This window comes from Poecilia latipinna, unplaced genomic scaffold (genome assembly GCF_001443285.1).
Source record: "Poecilia latipinna isolate Pla-1442-1.1 unplaced genomic scaffold, P_latipinna-1.0 Scaffold1972, whole genome shotgun sequence".
In the NCBI taxonomy this organism is placed as follows: Eukaryota; Metazoa; Chordata; class Actinopteri; order Cyprinodontiformes; family Poeciliidae; genus Poecilia; species Poecilia latipinna.
Window position 1 is genome coordinate 163,108 of NW_015114588.1, and position 20,125 is coordinate 183,232.

The window sequence follows — 20,125 nt, forward strand, 5'->3', positions numbered from 1 at the left end:
GCTTGACTCATTCAAAGCCCAAAATCGATGACATTCATGTCCAGTTTTGACGGAACCTGTTTGAAACATGTGGTATGTAAATAATGTTTGCTGAAAGCAGGCTTCATGTGTGTTACCTCTGCTCAGGTGGAAGGCCCAGCTTCAGGAGCTGCAGAAGCTTCCAGCGTTCATGCGCGTCGCCTCCAGCGGGAACATGCTGAGCCACGTTGGGCACACCATCCTCGGCATGAACACCGTCCAGCTCTACATGAAGGTTCCTGGCAGCCGGACGCCTGGTAAGAGACACTCAGACATGGCAGAAAGATGCTACAACACAGAAAGACATTTCTCACAGGTCAATAAACCAATGCTGCTGCTGATGTAATGTGGCTTTGTTCAACAGGTCACCAGGAAAATAATAACTTCTGCTCAGTGAACATCAACATCGGCCCTGGGGACTGCGAGTGGTTCTCTGTGCATGAAGACTACTGGGAGGCCATCAATGACTTCTGTGAAAAGTGAGCAGAGGAAGATGGCATGACGATGTTGTAATCAAATATTTCAATCTTTCAGTCAATTACAAACCTTTTCGCTTCTCTCTTCAGGCATGGAGTGGACTACTTAACTGGGTCCTGGTGGCCAGTGTTGGAGGACCTCTACAGCGCCAACATCCCCGTTTATCGCTTCATCCAGCGGCCCGGAGACTTGGTGTGGATCAACGCCGGTACTGTTCACTGGGTGCAGGCCGTGGGTTGGTGCAACAACATTGCTTGGAACGTCGGACCTCTCAACGGTAAGGGGGCGCCCTCTGGTGGCTTAACGTAGATTGAATCTGCAAGGATCTTTGTCTCATTGTTCAAAATGATGCCTGCAGGCTACCAGTACCAACTGGCCCTGGAGAGGTTTGAGTGGAACGAAGTGAAGAAAGTCAAATCCATCGTTCCTATGATTCATGTTTCCTGGAACGTGGCCCGCACCGTCAAGATCACCGATCCAGACACCTACAAAATGATCAAGTAAGAGCAGATTAAAATGAACAAACTGAGAAGCTACTCCACAGCTACTTATGAAATATAAACCACCCAAAGCCACTTTAAAGAAACATTTTCCAACTTCTTTCCAGACACTGCCTGCTGCAGTCCATGAAACACATCCAGATCCTACGGGACCAACTGGTAGCTGAGGGAAAGAAGATTTCCTATCAGAGTCGGGTCAAAGATGAGCCTGCCTACTACTGCAACGAGTGTGATGTGAGTCTTCATCGTGAAACAGCTTGCATGTCGCGTTAAATCAGTGAAGCTAATTATATTCACTTTCATGGAAACGTAACCCAAAGTACCCAATGCTCTACAGACTTAAAATTTCTGAGGTTTTCTTATCTACAATTGGGTCCTAATAACTACAGGAAAAGTAGATATATTTTTCTTTTCACCAGGTTAGAAACTTCTTGCTTTTTTAAGCATAAATTTTCATAAACATCCCACAGAGGAAAATGTATCCCTACTCATTCAAAAAAAAAAAATTTTTCTCCATTTAAAACCTAAAAATCTTAGTTCTTCAAATTAGTCTAGAATTAATTTAAAATTTAACAGCGAAAACACATTTTAAATAATAATTTTTAAAAAATCAGACTTGTGACTAATGCAGCTTTGTGACTAATAATTATCTGCCTACTAGAGTTATAGTTGGGTCAAGAGTTTCTCATTTTATAGGAGTTATCTGGCCAAAATAGGGGGCAGTTTAAACATTTATAGGTGTTTATGTTCATAATTCATGAAAAATTAACTAAAATAAACTCATCTAAAAACAGAATTCAGTGTCAAAATGTTGCTAAGCCGTACCAATATCGCATCGTAGGAATATTTTGCGTGCTAACGTGCAAAACAAACTCGTCCTGCCGCAGGTGGAGGTGTTCAACTTGCTGTTTGTGACGTGTGAGAACAGCAGCAGGAAGACGTACGTGGTCCACTGTGAGGACTGCGCCCGGCAGCGCAGCCCCAACCTGAACAACGTGGTGGTGCTGGAGCAGTACCGCATAGAGGAGCTCATGAGCGCGTACGATTCCTTCGGCTTGGTGAGCAAAAACCCTTCCAGCTGTTTGGAGAGTCCTCCGTCTCAGAGTAACCGTCTAACTGTGGCTGGTTTTGTTTTCGTTCTTCCTCACCAGGCGTCCTCCTCTCGGTGACAGAGCTCCCCCGTCTGGGTCTCCTCAGCCATAACCAAAACTCCTGCAGCGCCAGGACAAGAAAAAAAAAAAAGAAAAGACAGTTTTCATTTTGGTTTCTAAACCCACCATTTCATTATTTTATTTATTTTTTTTATTTTTTTTTTTGCTACTGCTACGATTTGCTGATCATCCAGCTGAATACGTTTACTTGTTACTGTTTACAAAATCAAAAGTGAAAAAAAAAAAAAAAAAGAAAAAAGCCCCCAACAAAATCCCAGTTTACTCTCAGATGGTGCTCTGAAGCAGAAACCCTGGCAGCAGGGCAGCTGGTGCTGCCATTGAACAAACTGTGGAGGAGAAACTTTCAATGGCGCTTTTTTTTTTTTTTTTGTTTGTTTGTCTTGAATACTGAAATTTGTACATGCCGTTTGAAAATTTCGTGGGGTGCTGTCTTTTTCTAAATAATTTATTGTTTGAGTTTGTTTTTTCTAAACTAGATCAGCCTAGATATATACCACATTGGCCTTGTATTTAGAAAAGAAAGAAAATAAAATTACTAATAATAGAGATATGAACATTTTTCTAAAGCATTAAGTATTTTAAAAATTACAATTTTTTGGAATGCTTCAAAAGATACGGGTTTTAGCAACAGTTTTTTTAAGGGGAGGGGTTGAGTTGGTTGTTTTTTTTTTTTTTCAGATGCTTGTATTTGTTGTAAATCTTGTTCTTATGAATTATACTTTATTTCTTCTGGAGATTAATACTCAGCTGTCACACATCATCAGGTCTTTTGTTCTGTTTTTTTCTTCCTCTGTATGAACTTTGTCCAGAAAAAAAAAAAAAAAAGAAAGAAAAATCCGGTGTGTGCTGTACCTCTTGTTTCAGGATGCAGTTATTTTTTTCTTTTAGCAATTGTACATTTAATTTAAAAAAATGTTTTCTCTATTTATTGGATATTAATGTTCTCCCTTTTTGATGAATTGTACATTGTTTTTCCTCTTTTTTTTGACACGGTGACTGCTTTGTAAGAACTGAAACGTGGCGGTGGACGGTGCTGTTTTCCTGGTGCTTGCCTCTCGACCTCTGCCTTTTCTCTCCTGATATATATTGAATTAAATCTTTATCTTGAATATAACACCACCTTTCCTGTAGATGATAGACACACTGCTCACGTAGAGATGACTAATGGAATGCTGTGTTTGTATCCTCATTAAGGAAAAAAAAAAACTAATTTTTCCAAAGTGTTTTGAGAAATGGTAATTTTTTTTTTACTACGTAGGAGGCTTTTAGACAAGATTTTTATGATATTTGTTCAATATACTGGGATAGATGGTGCTAAATGTTCTCTTTTGAACAATCTTTTTTTTTTTTTTTTTTCCTCTACAATTGAGAAATCTATTTTTCCTGTTGCAATATTACCTTTTCCTTCTCTTTGTGGTCATTTATTTATAACTGCACTGTTTTAGCGAATTCACACAGACCTACTTGCAGACACACACACCAAACTGAGCCAGAACATGTCTTAAACACTTGTGAATTTGTGTGACATTACTATGACTATTAATTAAATAAACACTTGATAAATCCAGACAAATGGTCCGACTTTCAGTGAAAAAGTTCACCACATTCAGTTGTTTAGCTTCATACTGAGATCATTTGATTTGGTGGTAACATTTGCAGAAGTAACCAAGTAACCAACATCTGCTTAAAACCAGTGGAAAAATGATCTCATCTGGTCACTTTCTATTATTTTTAACTTTCTCAAGAACTAATTTTATTTTTGGACCATATCAAAATCATAAATGTTTCCAAGGGCAGTTTGAGCCAGAAAGTCTTAATAAAAGATATTAGCAAACTGTTAAAAATATTAATTAGCTGTTTCTACATCTGATACTTTCTAAAATTAAATATCTTTTCACATAAATCAGTCTTTCCAGGATTATGCAATTTTTTTTTTTGCAATGGTGTTCAAAATATTTGTAATAACTTTCTTCCCTCAATTTATTTTTTTAAGTATTTATGAGGCACAATAGTGAAACCTGAAACTCAACAGGTTGTTGCTAGGTAACCAAAGAGAGAGTGAGTTGCTAGGTAACCAAAGAGGGAGGAAGGTTGTTTCCACCAACTTTGCTCAGCTGGCTGCCAGAGGTTGAGCAGCTAAACTTTCCTCCGCCTACATCTCCCAGAATGCCGTGTGGTTCTGGATCAGAGTCCAGTGAAATGTTTGAAAATTTTATCGGACATATCTACTGATTTTCTAGTATTGTAATACACATTGTTGTTGATTAATTGTACAACCCTTATTAGGGCAAAAAATATATATAATTTTATACATCGTTATGGTTTAAATCCTACAAATTAATTCAACAATTTACCATTGCAACTCCATATATCGCATACTATGCTTTAAATGAGGCTTGTTGAAGAGAATTTAAAAGTCATCTGTTCGGATTGTTTCTTTAGCCTGGGAATGCTGTTAGTTACAATAAAAATATACATGAAAAAAAATGTTTCCATGTGTAAACTGAGGAAGGAGATTATACAAGCAGCCAAACTTCCTCGATAGCGGAGCAGGAAAAAGTGGAGAGCGGTAACAAAACTGTCAGAGCTCAGTTTCCTCCCTGATAATCCACAGGCGGGATTAAATTTCTTGGGCTCGCAGAAAGAAAACAGACGCCAGAAGTTTGCTTTTTAAAAAACAGAAAATGTAGCAGGATGTAATTCGCTCCAAGGGCAACAATAACCTCACGATTCCTGTTCGCTCCATCAGACGTTATGTCGACGATGCGATGGTGGTTGTGAAATTTGACATCAAGGCTTAAAAAGCCATCGACAAAAAAAACAAACAAACAAAAAAAAACAACCTCTGCGTTATCCCGGTTTCTGCCGCTTGTTTGCGGGTTTAACTTTCGGTTCTGATGTGAAACGACAGATTTGGCAGGTGGCCGCGTTGTCGGGTCACGCTGCAGGCCAAAGGGGCAGCAGAGGGACACGCAGGAGGAAATCCTGCTTTGAGAACACAAAGGAAGACCACCTCCGTCCGTATATCTGTCCACCCTGCTGCAGGCAGGTGGTGATAAGAGTTCACGTCCTCCTCGCTGCCAAGACAAAACACTTCGGCCGTCCAATCACGTTCCACCGGCGCAATCATGATGGTCACAACTTTGAAGTTTGTTTATGCTGCTCCCGCAAAGCATGGGAGCAAAGACCGCAAAGAAACTAGCTCATCTCTTCTGACAAGAAAAAAACTGGATGTGTCGGGTTTGACCGCTGTCCCTTTAGTGTCGTTTTTTAGAGGAGGGGGGCGAATATGTGGACGATGGTGGTCACGTCGTGTAAATAAACACTGCAAAGCTCAAAGCAAAGGAAAAAGGGTGGAAAATCAGGATGTAATGAGGCTAATTATTGAGCTTATGCTCTGATGTTTTATCATCAGACTCATTTTTTCCCTCCATCTCTGGGGATCTGGTTCTTCTTGCTTCACTACTACAAAGAAGCAGCAGATAACGTATTCATATTTCAACTATTAACAACCCTTCAACTTTTTCATATTGTGTTATGCAACAACCACAGATTCTGCATGTTATGTTACAGAGCAACGCTCTGCAATCAGAAGAGCCAACAGGACAAAAACAGCTTAGAGATGCAAATGTTACATGAAATTTTGACATGTAAATAAACTATGGCAAGTTTGTTGTAATTAAAAAAACAACATTATTTCCATTTCTATTTTTAGTCTAAAAAGAAAAACATAAAACCTTTGCAAAAACGCAAAACATTTTCTTCTATTGGATGTTGATATTTCAGGAATGTTCATCTTATTTAAGGGTATCCGTGTTGAATGCACGGAAAACTTTATTGCATCCCAGCAACTGCGATTGAATTCCAGCTCTGGAAGTAACATGAAGAAATGAACAGCCTGCAGCTGGCTGTGGATGTTTTGCTTTTTGCTCTTTGTTTTCACTGAGATTTTTGGAAAAGTACCTGAAAAGCTGCTGTGAAAAAAAGTTGATCCGCCAAACCGAACACTAAACCGACTTATATTTCAGCATCGTCGATTCGTCTGCTCCACAACTGCGAGGAGACGCACCAAAAGCCTGACTGAGCGGCCCTTCCCCCATGTTTTCGACTCTCCTGAACCTCAACTTATCAGGCCTGCCGCCCCATGCTGACCCCTAAAAGACGTACCCAGCCCCCACTGCAGCAGGCAGCATGTCCTGGATATGAGCGGTGGAATGCGTTTCGCTGAGAGGAGCCGCTGGAGAGAGGCTGATAAGTCTGATGGGAGGGGAGAGAAAGTGGGCTGGATGTGGGAGCAATCAGATGGGTGGGCAGGGGGTAAAAGAGGCGGAGGTAAAAGTTTGACATACTTAAAACAAAGACCAGAGGAACTGTGAGAGCTAGTGTTTTCATCAGCATCTGTGCACACGGTGTGTTAGCAGCTAATTTAAAGTAATTTAAAGTTGCAACTAGGACAAAACAAAAAAGGAGAGGAGAATATAGTGGCTGACAACAGAGATAAAGGAGAGAAAAACCAGAAGGAGCAGCTGGAAACCACCAGAAAACCAAAATCAGAACAGAAAGAAAAAAGCAGGAGAAACGACTGAAAGAAGAAAGAGTGTTGTTGAACCGAGCAGGAGAAACCAAGTGGCCTGCAGTCATCCTGACGAGAAGCGAATCTGGAGGAGGAACAGCTAGAGGTCCAACGGGCCGCACATCACAACGTGAGTACGAGAGCTGCAGCATCTCCCCCGTTTCCTCACGTTCCTCTGCAACATCTGATCTGGGAAAAACGTCTACGCACTCCGAGCTGATTTTCAGGTCTAAGAGTTTTAGAGAAAGAGAAACACTGGAGCTCATTTGGCTCAGACTAATGTCACAGAGAGAGAGAAGAACAGATTGGGATCCACTGCAGCCCGACACGCCGCAGTTAGTTTCTCTATGTTGGCGTCATAAACTTTCCACAAGCAAAAAATTCAAACACCTAAAGCATCTTAAAAGTGTTTTTTAAAGGTTCTTTGGAGAACCGTATTGTTTTACCGACTGTAAAACAATAAATGATGCTAAAATTATATTAAAATTATATACAAAAAGGAGAGAAATAAACAGTCAAATGAAAATTTCCACTTATTTTGTCTAAGGAATAAGACAAAAATAAAATAAAACAAACGTAAGTTAAAGCATTGACATTTTTCTTTTGATCAGTTGTCCTAGTGCCAACAAAACTCCAAAAGAAAAAGATTTGAATGGGAAAAAAAAATACTGGCATTCCTTCATTTACAGATGTGTTTTTTTTATATATTTTCTGCCATAGTGCTTAAAATGTATTTTTAAAAAATCCTCAAATTAATTTAATTGCTAATTTTGAATCAGCGGGTTAGACTTCAAAGGAACGCCCAGCGAAAGGTGAAATTTCCTCAATTTGATGTTTTAGGTTCGTCATCTAACAGGGGAAATAACATTTACCTAAACATTTAATTGTGTAAGTTATTCCGAATGAAAGACAAAGAGCAAAATTAACGGCAATAAAGAAAGTGACACCTATTTTTAGAGTCACTACATTTGGTTAGAAATGTCAAGGATATTAACGTCAATACTCCAGTCGAGGGCGAGCTTACAGATTTAGCACCAATAGTTTTATTTTTCTAAAATCCAAATTATCAGATTTGCAGACAATTTCCAATCAACAAAGTTTGAAACTCTCACACCGCATTTTATCACGAAGGTATTAATATGAATTGTTCTTGTAATCTGTATCTTCTGAGTTAAAACTAAGACATATTATGAAGAGAAACTGTTTTTCAGACGGCAGTAGGAGGTGAAAGGGGTGGAGTGCGGTACAACTGAGTCACACACACACACACACAAGCATGAGCGCGAAAGCACCTTCCTGCCAGGCCTTCCTCTGTGACCTTCCACCTCACAACACTTGGGACAACAATAGACTAGGGGCACGTTAAACAAACAGGTTACATCACACTAATATTTTCTAATTAGTCACTCACTCCACCTGATCTTATTTCAACAAGGGTTTAGAAAAAGAAAAAAGTCACGACAACCCAGTTGATTCTTAATGTTTGGTTTATGATATTTCTTTTCAATTTAATTTGAAGCTCTAATTGCTTGTAGCTCCGTAAACTTGTAAATTTGGACAAACGTAAATGCTCAGCTTTGCCTCTTTAACATGTAGCTGTCCCCCCTTCTCTAGAAATTTCTTGGGTTGGATCACGATCGATTGTTTTCTCTGAAAAACAGACACCAGTTCAACGCATGAAAATCACAGGTCAACTCAGTTTATGTTGCACCACAGGGGGTCAGTTCTCCCGTTTTCAGTTTGGCATGATTTTTCGTTGGCAGCTTATTTCACAATTCAGTGCAGTTTGCGAATTCACAACTGGTGTCGTTTCAAAGCATAGAAATGCATATGAAAACAGAGAGGATGTTTAGCTCGGTGATCAAAAATCAAAATGAGTAAATAATCTATGTGGCCTGAGTTCAACTGAATGTTGGATGGATTGGAGTTAGTCATTTCTCTGCAGTTGCAGAAGAATCAGTCTTTACGTTCTTAAACTGAGGTCCAGTACAAATTCCCTGCATTTTAGCATCAAATATATTAACAAGAGTGGAATCTTTTAAGTGCAGTGACATTTTTTTTTTAATCTGTTACTCTGTCTCATGACCCTCGAGAGGTGAGGATATCCTGTACCAGACACAGCTGCTTATCACAAAAAAGAAAAGAAAAAAATCTGTCCAAAAACAGGATGAATGCAAACTTAAGAATCTTGGATCCATCCAGAACTTCCACTAAAACTCTGGCATCAGAGTTTGGAAACACGAACATTGGGCGAACTCAAAAAGTCTCATGCAAAAATGTGGTTGAATGAGGTTGTAAATCTAATTCTGCTGACATTCTTCACTAAAAGCAGCAGCAATAAAACTCTTCTTGTCTACTAGATAATCTAACACATTATATCAATAACTGTGGGGAAGAGGAGCATGATATGCAGCGTAAGGCAGCGCTTTGCAGCAAGATAATTGGCCCCTATAAATTCTTTTCATGCTTTTTTTTTATGTTACAACTTCAAATATTTTTGTATTTTGTTGGGAATTTTGTGTGAAATATCAACATTTAGCAGTGCATAATCATGAAGACGAACAGTGAGGTTCCAATTTGTTTTTCCTTTACAAAAGAAACCTGAAAATAACATTTGTATCCACACAATGTTCTGTAGAACCACTTCTCATGTAATTACAGCTGCAAATCATTTGGAGTATTTTTTTTAAAACACTTTCACACATTAAAGGACTGAAATTGTTGTCTTTTCTTCCTTTTAAAATAGCTAAAGCTAAGTCAGACCTGATGGAGAACATCTGTGAAGATGAATCTTTAAGTCTTGTCACAAATTCTCAACTGGTTTTTGATCTGGACTTTGACTGGACCACAATAACTACCCTAACCCCATATCAGAATTTATGCTGTGATTAAATTACACACCAGGCTACAGAGTTTACTAATCAGGTGACTTCTGAAGGAAATTAGTTTCACATGTTTTGATTATGGGTATTTGAGTAAACACAAATCCCTAAGTTTTCATAGTTCCATTGCAAAACAAACTGGAAAACCATGTATAATCTTCCTTCCATTTCAGGTATGTTCTACCCTGTGTTGGTTTATTCCATAAAATCACAGTAAAATACGTGATTTGTGGTTGCAATGTGGCAAAAAGTGACAAAGTTCAAGCAACCTTCATTTGCACAGTAAAGATAAATCTATGTTGTTTAAATATGCAACAACTTCACATCCAGAAAACACAAACACACCCTGACCTTGATGTTAGTTTCATCTCTTCACCACAACACACAAATGGCAATTATGGGCCCCTTTCCTTTCAGCCAATCAGCTCGCTGATGACAATCACCCCTGGTGAGATTCAGACGCTTCCTCACAGATTAAACATCTAACCTCTTCATGAACCCAAAGAGGCAACTTTGATCAACTTAACCCGTTTTATCCGGTAGCTCCTGACATTTGTTGCCTCTTTCTTTCTATTTATCTCTCTGTGCAGTTCACCATGAGTCTGAGCAGCACTCTGGAGAAGGGGGCCCACCACCAGGCCCTGGACCTCTCTGAGGAGCTGCCGCCTCACCTCCATCACCACTCCAACCACCAGCAGCATCTCCACCATTCCAACTCCCTGGCGTCCACCACCGCTGTGGGCGGAGGTAGAGAAACCCCGTCGCGTGTGGTCATACCTCCTCCGTATTCCGCAGCCGAGAGCGGCGGCGTTGGGGGCGGCGAGGCCCCTCTGGAGCTGCGCGGGTCGCTGGACTGCTGGGCCTGCTCGGTGTTGGTGACGGCCCAGAACCTGGTGATTGCTGCCATCAACGCTTGCCTCGCCGCCGTTGTGTTCGGCACCATCCTGACCCCGGCCATCGTCATGGTTGTGTTCGGCTTCCTGTGTCACTCTACGGTAAGAAATGACGATTTATGCAGTCATGCCGAAAACGTATCGTATCGAATCCTGTCGGAGAACCGATACCGCCTTCAGCTAGCATGCAGCTACAAGGGATTTTCCCCAACGGCTGCTGATGCTTCGTTCAGGTGCAGCTGGGATAATAGGGCGTCAAAATGAAAACAACACCGATGCAATTTAAACGTGTTTTATTCTCCAATGTTGACACGGTCTTACAATTAATTATCAATTGGACTTTTTTCAAGTGGTTATAATGTTGTGTAACTTGCCTATCCTGTACTCTTCTTATGCTGCTTTAATCATTGGAGAAAATCCAACCACATATACTTATATTTCAGAACATGAGAAAATCTAATTCATTGCAAAAATCATTGTTTACTGCTGAGCAAAGTAGAAAAAGATGAAGTTAATTAAGTTTTCTTGATTGAAGCAAACTGAAAATGTACTGACCTGTGACGTTGTGTACTTTTACTCTACAATCGACCACTACAATATGTTTGTAATTTTGATAGATCAGCAGCAGTCTTAATGCATATTTGGAAAGTGAATTGATAAAAAAAAAAAAACTGGCTGTCCAAAATGTTCAGATTTGATCAGGATCATCATGTTCCCTGCATGTAAAGAGGGCCCTCTTTAATTCAATTCAGTTTCTTTAAATAGCAGCAATTTACAACAAATATCATCTTCAGGCATTTTACAAATAAAAACTGACATATAATCATACATTTTTCTTACCAGTTTATCAATATTTACCACTTTGTGTCTATCTTTCGCATAAAATAGCAACTAAACACCAGACTACAAAGGGGCTGGAAGATGGTTAAACCCATCCTTTTATGAAACATCTGAAAGTGCTAATCTTATAACTTTGATCCAGAAGTTTGAAATAGTTTTGCTTGAGGCGGAGGGTGGAGCTTTGGCTCCATCTCTGATGAGAGATTTCATAATCAAATAGATCTGACATTGTTGAGGAGATGGGAATCTGGAGGGAGCAACTGAGCCAGAAAAGCAAATGGTTTCCTGCAACTAATTAATAAACAAAGAAAATAATATAAAATGTTATCAGTACAGAAACTACATGTGTGTTATTGGCTTTAATCATCCTGAATTGGATGAAAACGTCATCCAGGGTTTGTGGTTTTGTCCAGAAAAACTTTTTTTTTTTTAAATCGCCGACCTCCCTTTAACGACCAGAGAAACCAGGATTCTCTCCGTTCTCATGTCCTCTCACAATAAGACCTCATGTGACAGCAGATTAGAGGGGGATTATCCAGCCTCTGGCATGCTGGAAGAACGAGGCAAACCAAAAGAATAGAAAATACAAAGGATTCAAACTCAACCGGTTTAAAACACACAGAATAATTTACTTCAGGAACCTCAAATTTAGAAACCAAATTACAGGATTTCTCCACTAGGAGAATATTAAAATGACCCAGTATTTGAAAAATTCTAAATTCACTCAAATCTAATTGAAAGTGCACAAAAAATTCATAACGGATTAATAAGAATGACAGTGATTCCTCTCATCAGAAAGCTAAGTAAAACCCTGCTGCGTCCTTTTGGATTTAGGCTAAATGTCAGCAGCTAGCCTGCGCAGTCGATTAACTGATCACTATCAGTGAGAGCAACACTATAAAAGCAGGAGTTTAACACAATCCCAGGGCGTAAAGACATCAGAAATGAATTAGAGGAGCTGTTTTTTGTAGCCTTTCAATCTGGAAAGTCAATCATTATCATCATCATCATCTCTAAACAAGTCGAGGTATGTTTTAAACAGTTAATCTTCCCAACCCTGTGAACTGGGATAAATTTATCCTTTCCTTTTCCTGCAATTGTACGGATATATTTAATTTTACATGGACATAAAAAGAGGTCCGGTCTCATCTTAAGAAGCTTTAGAGCTTCCTCTGTTCCCCAAAAAGGCAGAAAAAAATGTTGATTTAGCCGCTCCTAATGTTCCAGCTACCTCCCAGATGGTTTCGTTTTGCTTTTGCAGCCTGATGATTCCCCGTTTGTGCTGCACTGACATCTCCCAATGCAATACAAGCACAACATTTGGGATCGATTCAAGACTTTGAGATAGAGGAGGAGCATCCCACGCTGGTCTGTGAAAGTTGATTCACGTTGACTGACTGTAGAAAACACCAGCAGACATTTCGCTGCGATTTCTGAATGAATAAAGCTTCAACAAAACCAAAAAGCTGTATTTGTTGGGCATCTTCATGGATTCTGAATTCAAATTGAGTCAAAGCAATAGATTTGCTGCTATCAGTTTTATTTTCGATGCTGCTGAGGGTCTGGAAACCGTTTCTGCTCTCTGCGTTTTTGTTTGGACGCTCAAACATTCGTCTCTCGAAGGCCGATAAGGATGATTCAGGCCATCTGTCTCTCAGCTTCCCTCCCACATTCAAATCGCGATCCCTTCACCTCTTTCACCCACTCCCTCTGTTATTGCTCAGCAACAAGTGTTCAACAGGATGCACCGTTCAGACGTTGAGAAAACAAGAGATTGGGACCTTGTAGTTCGCCATACGGTTTGAGCCTAGTTCTTTTTGCGTAAAGGGGTTTTATTTTTGAGAGGGTGATCCTTAATGCTGCCCATAAACGCGAGCGTTTCGTTTCAGACTAGTGCCTGTCCTCACCTCGTACATACCACACGGAGTGCGTCATCTCCTGCTTTTATCCGTGACCTCTTCCCTTAAACGCAGCACTGTGCAAAAGTCTTGAGGCGACTCTCATTTCTTTATATTTTGCATCTTGTGATGGTTTTTAACACAGTCTCTTCTTCATTTATACTTTTTTCTAATGTTTACCTTCATTTTCAGAGGAATTTTTTTTTTTTTTTTTTTTTTTTTTTTTAAAAAGCTAATTCAAACTAGGGCTGCATGATATTAGAAAATGTTGCAATGGTGGCAATGTTATTTAAAATATCAGGCACTTCTTACTTCTTCCCTCTCTTCCTCATCTGTGCTTCCACAACTCTGTGACTGTTAGCATTTTGAGCAACGTCAGTTATCTCCAATGCAATCGTTTGCTGCTCTGACACCTAGCTAAATATTACATTAGCGTGAAAAATGCAAGTTATTAGCCAACAGTTATTACACTCCAAAAAGTGTAGAGGTGCAGAATATACAGGCATCAGCATTGGTGTCAGTTGATATTTGTCATTTTTTAACAAATCGGTCGAATATGTAAAACTGTCAATATTAATAACCAATGTTTTTTTTTTTTTTTCAATCTTGTTGTCGTCTGTTTTTCCGTAATGCTTTGCTATGTGAATATTGTGCACACTGGTATTGTGGCCACCATGTTTTTGCGTAACACTGAGTCACGAATCACAAAATGGCGTCGAAATTTAAGTGTCCCACTTTTCAGTATTATTAGTTTTGTTACTAAGATTAAATTACACTAAGCATGCTTAATAAATGTAACTGAGTAAGTGGAACTAGCTTTTTACAAGGTAATTGCTCCTTGAGTTTTTGAAAAGTCTCGCATTAAGAAGCTACACTTTGGCTGCTCTGCTGAGTGAAAACAAACGTTTTGGTTAAAATTCCAGCTGTCCAATAAATCTGGTACCAAATGAAACAGACAAATAACGCCATTCTGCAGACCACACACATGCTGCTAGCTGACACACTTCAGGCAGGAGGGAGAGAAAACTGCTTTTTGGCGCTTCCTTCTGGATGTAGGGAGGACAGAAACCTCCCAAAAGAGCTTCCTTGTTCTGCTACAGAGACTAAAATGTGGCGAACTTTGACACTTGATGCTCTTTTGGGGTTTAATAAATCAACTTTACTTCCTCTTTCTTCTGCTTGCTGACACAGACAAAATGCAGTTTTTAATGTTAATTTAAACATAGTAATGAGACATCACAACATGGTAACCATTAAAACCAGTAATTGTTTGAAAATTCGTCTAGACCCTGGAGAAACCTTGGAAAACATTCTGCAACGCTTGAGAATTATAAATACTAGAGATGCACCGATCCGATGTTAACANCTNTNTCAGTTTGACCAAGCGCGGGAAGCTACTGCTGTATTTAAGTTCTGGTGCAGAGTTATCAAATAAGTTTGTAATTTCTTTATCGGATCGGTGTCAGCTGACGCTAAGCCTCAGATATCCGTATCGGCATCGGAAGTGAAAGGAGTGGATTGAATTTAAGGCAGTAAAAAAGAAACTGCCTTTTGCACAGTTCTGTACCTCTACCAAACCCTTCACTGCGGTTTTCCTGATCTTCGTCTGCAGGTTCGCCCCCACGGCACGACCCCCTACTGCTCCGACCTGCTGACTGACGGAGGCTGCGTGGCTCTGCTGGTGGTGGGCTTCCTCCTGGTCACCCCTCTGCTGGTCCTGGCGTTGGCCGCGTACTGCCGTCTGGCCCGACACCTCCAGCTGGGCCTGTGCTTCATCCCGTACAGCCGGGCCGTGTACAAGAACCTGCCGGCCACCCAGCACCGCGGCCTGGGCACCGGCTGCTGCGGCGGCAGAGACGGAGGCGAGAGCGGCCGGAAGGGAAAGGTCTGGGTGTGAGAGAGGAGAAGATGGGGGGTGAGGAAGACTATTTGATGACACATGAAAGGGAAGCAGGATGAAGGTTGGGTAGAATGATTCAGAAACAGGAGGAAAAAAATAAAACAAAAGCAGCAGAATGTGTGTAATGTCTCATATCAAATCAGAACAATACCTGGTATGGGAGGTTACAGGTGTGTGTGTGTGTGCGTGCGTGCGTGAAGGATAGATTCCAGTTGTACCGACGTCATCCCGATTACGTTTCCTTTAACTGGAACTCCCCTCTCCGTTATAACCTTCATTTATTAAAAGTACAGATTACGCTTCACTTAGTGGATTTTAATGAATGCTGCCGGTTTGCAGCCGATTAAACTAGAGAATCAAAATGAAGCCACAGATTAAAAACAAAAAACCGCCGCAAAAAATGTGGCAAATTTTATGCAAAAGCAGCATATTTACCGGACGTGGAGCCGTCTGCGACTTTCCTGAATAAATCACAGGAAAGAGGAAATCTGAAAATAGTGCTGCGTGATGACACAGAACAGATTTGTCTCTTATCACATTTACATCATCATGGAAAACTTGTACTTGTGAGCTTGTAGTTTATTGTTCAGCTTTGTGAACTGTGCCTGCATCATTTCCTTATGTTTTTTTTATAAATAAAGTTCTTGGATTTTTCAAGAGTTGTTTCTTTTTTTAAAGCCAGTGAGAGAAACTGACTTAAAGAAATGCTTGTGTTTTATAAAACACAAGCATTGTGTTTTATAAAACACAATGCTTTCCTGGTATATTTACCTGAATATTCAGGCAATTCCTTGACCTTTCTGTGACCAACTAAACAGAGCTTTATAAACCCACTCGGACTCAGAATTACTCTTATATTCATCACTATACAGTATTTACATCTTTACATTCACCTTAAATGGAAAATAACATGCAAAAATAAAAAAATAAAAATACAATCCAGCGGTGGTCTGAAGTTTTGAGGCATAAAGAAATCTTATTTTTCAAATCTTGATGTTCTGGATAAAAGTTCAACAAAATGAGCTTAACCACAAAAATCTTGGTCAAACTTTGAACTGCCAAGTTTTTGAAATGTGCTATTCAAGTGAACTTGACTTATAAATTATATATTTCTCAATAAAACCACTTGTGACGTATTGAGTGTTCCTTGTTGAACGTCAATATATACCAGGGAAATATTTGATAAAAGCATTGATATTGCAAACTACGACAAATTGGTGGATAATACAAAATGCAGCTTTTTGTCTCCCTCTAGTGGTGATAAACCAGAATCATCAGACGGCAAGAAATTAGAGTGAATTTTTGTTTTCAAAAAATCTGAACATATGAAAGTAAATGCATGTTCTGTGCATATAACTGAAAATCCAGGAGCGGTATTAAACATTGACAGTTTCGTTTTAGTTACATTCACCATTTAACATGAGAAATTGTATGTAATTTTTCTTAATTTTAACATATTTGTTAAAACTGTGTCATCGCAATATCAGGAGGCAAATAATCTGAAAAAAATAAAAATAAAAAAATCAAGCTCCTCTCCCTTCTAGTGCTAAATGCAGAAATACAGAGATCTGTCAGAAACGACCAATAAGAGCCAGGGGGAGGGTCTCATCGCTGTCAAATATCCTCGTGTACGGCCTGCTCAGACCCTCTGATACATGGAGGATAAATGATCCATGGAACATTTCGTTTGTGATCTGACCTTTCCAGAAAGTTTGTGACTATAAGCTAGAAAGTTGGGTCTGTGTTCAGAAAGTAAACGATTTGCTAAATGTCCCAGTCGCGATATCACTTACTAAGGGATGTTTCACCAAAGATCAGTCAAACCAAACTGCAAAAGCAACTCGTGATGCACAAACAAGGAAAACTCTGACCTCTGAGAAAGAAGTACAGTCGGCTGACCCTGCTGTTCTACGATTTGCTCTCTGGCTGCTGGCTGCGTGTTTAGCCAGGTAATCACCTGCTAAGCCTCTCTAAAGGTGACAGGTCAAAGAGAAGGACAGGAGTCATGTCTGACAGGAGTCTCTGAAATCATTTACGACCAAGACGGACCAAGAAGCGCTCTGCTCCTGCGTCTCAACTCCCTGCCGTTTTCCCGCCACTTAGGTTAGAGATCCGACAAGGTAAGCAGTCTGGAGTGATAACGGAGAACAATGTCTGTTGTGGCAGTGAAGTGAAACGGCCTACGTAACTATTTTTTGTAAGTCTAAGGAGAGTATTTGCTGTTTATATCTTGAATCTCTCTTTATTGCAGCAGCATGCCCAAAGCAGCAGACAGGACCTCTTCCACAACGTCCGCCGATTCAGCCTTAGGAGACGGGTAGGTTTGAACTTATTGATCTTACGTCAATTTAAGAAAGCCGTGCAACTTGAAACGTTGGTTCTCTCACTTTTTTCAGCAAAGATGGCGGCTCCAAAACTAGCACAGCCACAAACTCCCCATCGGGTTCGGTTTCTGAGACACCGAAGAAATCCTCGAAGAAGGCCAAGAAAAACACGGAGAGCATGAACAAAGTCTACAACTCCATCCTCAACAGTGTTTTTGGGGCCGTAAGTAGCCAACTCTGCAAACCACTGAATGAAAACTACATTAACCTTCTTAACAAGCAGCAACAGTTACATTTCTTTATCTTGACACAAATGCATATACAAAATATGTAAGAAAGTAGAAACAGTGGTAGATGGCCATCGCCTGAACATCTTATTTCTTGTTCCGGATCTTTCTGACGCTGCCGACTCTGATCCTGGTGTCTCTGCTGCATTAGCGGCTCTAGTAAAGGCTTAATGTCACAGTTTGTTAAGGTTATCCGCCTGAAACGTAGTCCAACGCCACTCGTTAAAATAGCCTTCGTGTAGAGTGGTTCTGGTGGTTTCAATTACTACTAATTGATAATGTTTTGTTTGCTTTGGGTATAAATGTTACCCAAGGAAGTCGCCCACATCTCTTAGCCACTCGTCACAATGAAAAAAAAGAGAGTATATACAGATTTTTGTTGTGATTTTCACGTTTTGTAAATAGTTTAAATTTGATATTTATTTCGGTTAAACTGTATTTCCTGTTTCATCAGGACAGAGACCTGGCTCAGGCTGAAATAGACGGTGAGTCTCATTTCTGCAGCTCAGTATTTATCTCAGTAACAAGTGGTTAGAAAGTTAAAAATCCATATTTTCAATCTTAAAAGATAATGGAAGTCCTTAAAAATAGATTGAATTACCACTTAATTTCCATATGGTGGGATTTTTATCATAAAAATGTTCCTTCAGTTTAGCGTTGTGAAAGAACATGTGGATTAATTGTATTATCCCGTTTAGTTTTTGCCAAAAGAGAGTTTTTTTTATGAAATCCTTCATGCTTATTTAAGCTGTAGCTACAAGATTAAGCATCCCTGGAGCTGTGGATATTTTCTGACACTTCGCAGAGTTGCAAGAAGCCTTCAAGGAGTTCGACTACGACCAGGACGGCTATCTGAACTACAAAGATGTGGCCGAATGCATGAGGACCATGGGATACATGCCCACCGAGATGGAGCTGCTGGAGATCGTACAGCAGATCAAGATGAGAAGTGAGTCCGACGGGAAAACAGTTTGAGTTTTCAGCCAAAGGTAACAGATCAGAAGAGAGTTTTTATAGCACAATCTGGACTCTGACATATTTGAAAGTAATGTTACAGCTTTTTTTTTTTTTAAATGAAGGCTGACCTTTTCTTCTTTCTTCTCTTCACATTTTGATTCAGAAATCTTGTTGCATCCAATTTTAGCACCTCAGCTTTTAATTTGTTTAAATTTCTTGACGTTTGACGAATTTGATCAAGTAAAATGTCTCTGATTTGAAATAAAGTTCGTCGTTAAATGTTGATGAAAGAGCTAACAAAATTAAAGAGCTAACAAATCTTTTTAATCCTTCAGATCTTTTGATTAAAGTCCACTTTCACCACTTCTTTGATTTCGCCATTTTTCATCAACAAAATAAAGATTGAACCAATTCAACGCGTTTAATTCGCCTTTAATTCACTTATTTTACAAAACTTGCAGATCAAATGTGGTGAAAATCAACTCTTTTTGCTGTCTTCCCCCCCCCCACCACCCATCTCTCTTTTAGTGGGCGGCTTAATGGACTTCGAAGATTTTATTGAACTGATGGGACCGAGGATGATGGGAGAAACCACAAACATGCTGGGACTCAAGGAGCTCCAGTCAGCCTTCATACAGGTCAGCTACGTAAAAAACAGATCCAGTGAAATTAGTGGAACGATAATTGGAGAAAAGCTTGTCGAGATGAAATTAAACCAAGCTGTATATAGAGAATAGAGAAACTGGAGCAAATTTCAGATAATCAGAATTTTCTCCTTCACGATAGTTTGACTTGGATGGAGATGGAAAGATAAACCAGGACGAGATGAAGGAAGCTCTGAAAAGTCTTCTGGGGGAGAAGCTGAAGAAGGGAGAGCTGGAGGAGATCCTGAAGGAGCTGGACGTCAATGCAGACGGAAGCATCGACTTCGAAGGTCAGAGGTCATCAAGCGCTCCATTTTCCCATCAATGCTGGTCGAGGACACAATCCTGACTCTGTTTTGTTCCGTTTCATTCCCAGAGTTTGTGATGATGCTTTCTATTCACTGAAATCACGAAGCAACATCTACATGGGCTTACGACAAGCACTTACAGACGATGGACAAAATGTTAAACAGTTATTTTGTAAATCTTGCTTCAATGAAGACAAATACAGATGTTTTCAAAACATGATTTTGTTTCTAATGTGGATGTAGTCTTTTAGTGTTCAACTATGGAGCTGTAAAAAAAACTGATTTGATTTGCATTGTACTGAAGGCTGAAAGGTATTTCAGTAAGTGACCGAGTTTGTTGCTTTGTCATATGTAAATAAAACATAATCCCTTTTTTTGCTATTTTAATAAATAAATTCAAATGCGACGAGTCTGTGATTTCTTCATAACAACAAAGATAAGAGATTTCATCA

At 39.7% G+C, this 20,125-nt stretch overlaps 3 protein-coding genes across 4 annotated transcripts in view; all 3 read left to right on the forward strand.

Moving 5' to 3' along the window:
- Positions 1–2,992, forward strand: part of kdm6ba (lysine (K)-specific demethylase 6B, a) — a 54,609-nt gene extending 51,617 nt beyond the window's left edge. The window contains exons 17-23 of the mRNA XM_015015978.1: positions 127–275; positions 383–497; positions 585–772; positions 854–995; positions 1,103–1,229; positions 1,883–2,053; positions 2,147–2,992. Coding sequence (XP_014871464.1) covers positions 127–275; positions 383–497; positions 585–772; positions 854–995; positions 1,103–1,229; positions 1,883–2,053; positions 2,147–2,164 — 910 coding nt within the window. The 3' untranslated portion in view covers positions 2,165–2,992. The remainder of the gene's footprint in view (positions 1–126; positions 276–382; positions 498–584; positions 773–853; positions 996–1,102; positions 1,230–1,882; positions 2,054–2,146) is intronic.
- Positions 2,993–6,510: 3,518 nt separating this feature from the next.
- tmem88b (transmembrane protein 88 b) lies at positions 6,511–15,810 on the forward strand. The gene is made up of 3 exons (XM_015015996.1): positions 6,511–6,870; positions 10,213–10,617; positions 14,866–15,810. Exons 2-3 carry the CDS (start codon positions 10,219–10,221, stop codon positions 15,148–15,150), a joined length of 684 nt encoding a protein of 227 aa, XP_014871482.1. The 5' UTR covers positions 6,511–6,870; positions 10,213–10,218; the 3' UTR covers positions 15,151–15,810.
- Positions 15,811–16,950: 1,140 nt separating this feature from the next.
- Positions 16,951–20,077, forward strand: LOC106935499 (calcium-binding protein 2). 2 transcript variants are annotated; one of them, XM_015015998.1, is made up of 8 exons: positions 16,951–17,273; positions 17,408–17,470; positions 17,550–17,700; positions 18,219–18,249; positions 18,570–18,713; positions 19,250–19,359; positions 19,508–19,655; positions 19,742–20,077. In XM_015015998.1, exons 2-8 carry the CDS (start codon positions 17,409–17,411, stop codon positions 19,768–19,770), a joined length of 675 nt encoding a protein of 224 aa, XP_014871484.1. In that variant the 5' UTR covers positions 16,951–17,273; position 17,408; the 3' UTR covers positions 19,771–20,077. The 2 variants fall into 2 exon arrangements, with proteins under 2 accessions (XP_014871484.1, XP_014871483.1); XM_015015997.1 differs by having other exon boundaries at positions 16,953–17,273; positions 17,405–17,470.
- The last annotated feature ends 48 nt before the right edge of the window (positions 20,078–20,125 follow it).

Bases quoted from the DNA above. Each gene is read 5' to 3' on its own strand.
- tmem88b (XM_015015996.1), top strand. From the start codon at position 10,219: ATGAGTCTGAGCAGCACTCTGGAGAAGGGGGCCCACCACCAGGCCCTG. The intron at 10,618-14,865 runs GTAAGAAATGAC...CTTCGTCTGCAG, and splicing joins GCTTCCTGTGTCACTCTACG to GTTCGCCCCCACGGCACGAC.
- LOC106935499 (XM_015015998.1), top strand. From the start codon at position 17,409: ATGCCCAAAGCAGCAGACAGGACCTCTTCCACAACGTCCGCCGATTCA. The intron at 17,701-18,218 runs GTAAGTAGCCAA...CTGTTTCATCAG, and splicing joins TCAACAGTGTTTTTGGGGCC to GACAGAGACCTGGCTCAGGC. The intron at 18,714-19,249 runs GTGAGTCCGACG...TCTCTCTTTTAG, and splicing joins ACAGCAGATCAAGATGAGAA to TGGGCGGCTTAATGGACTTC.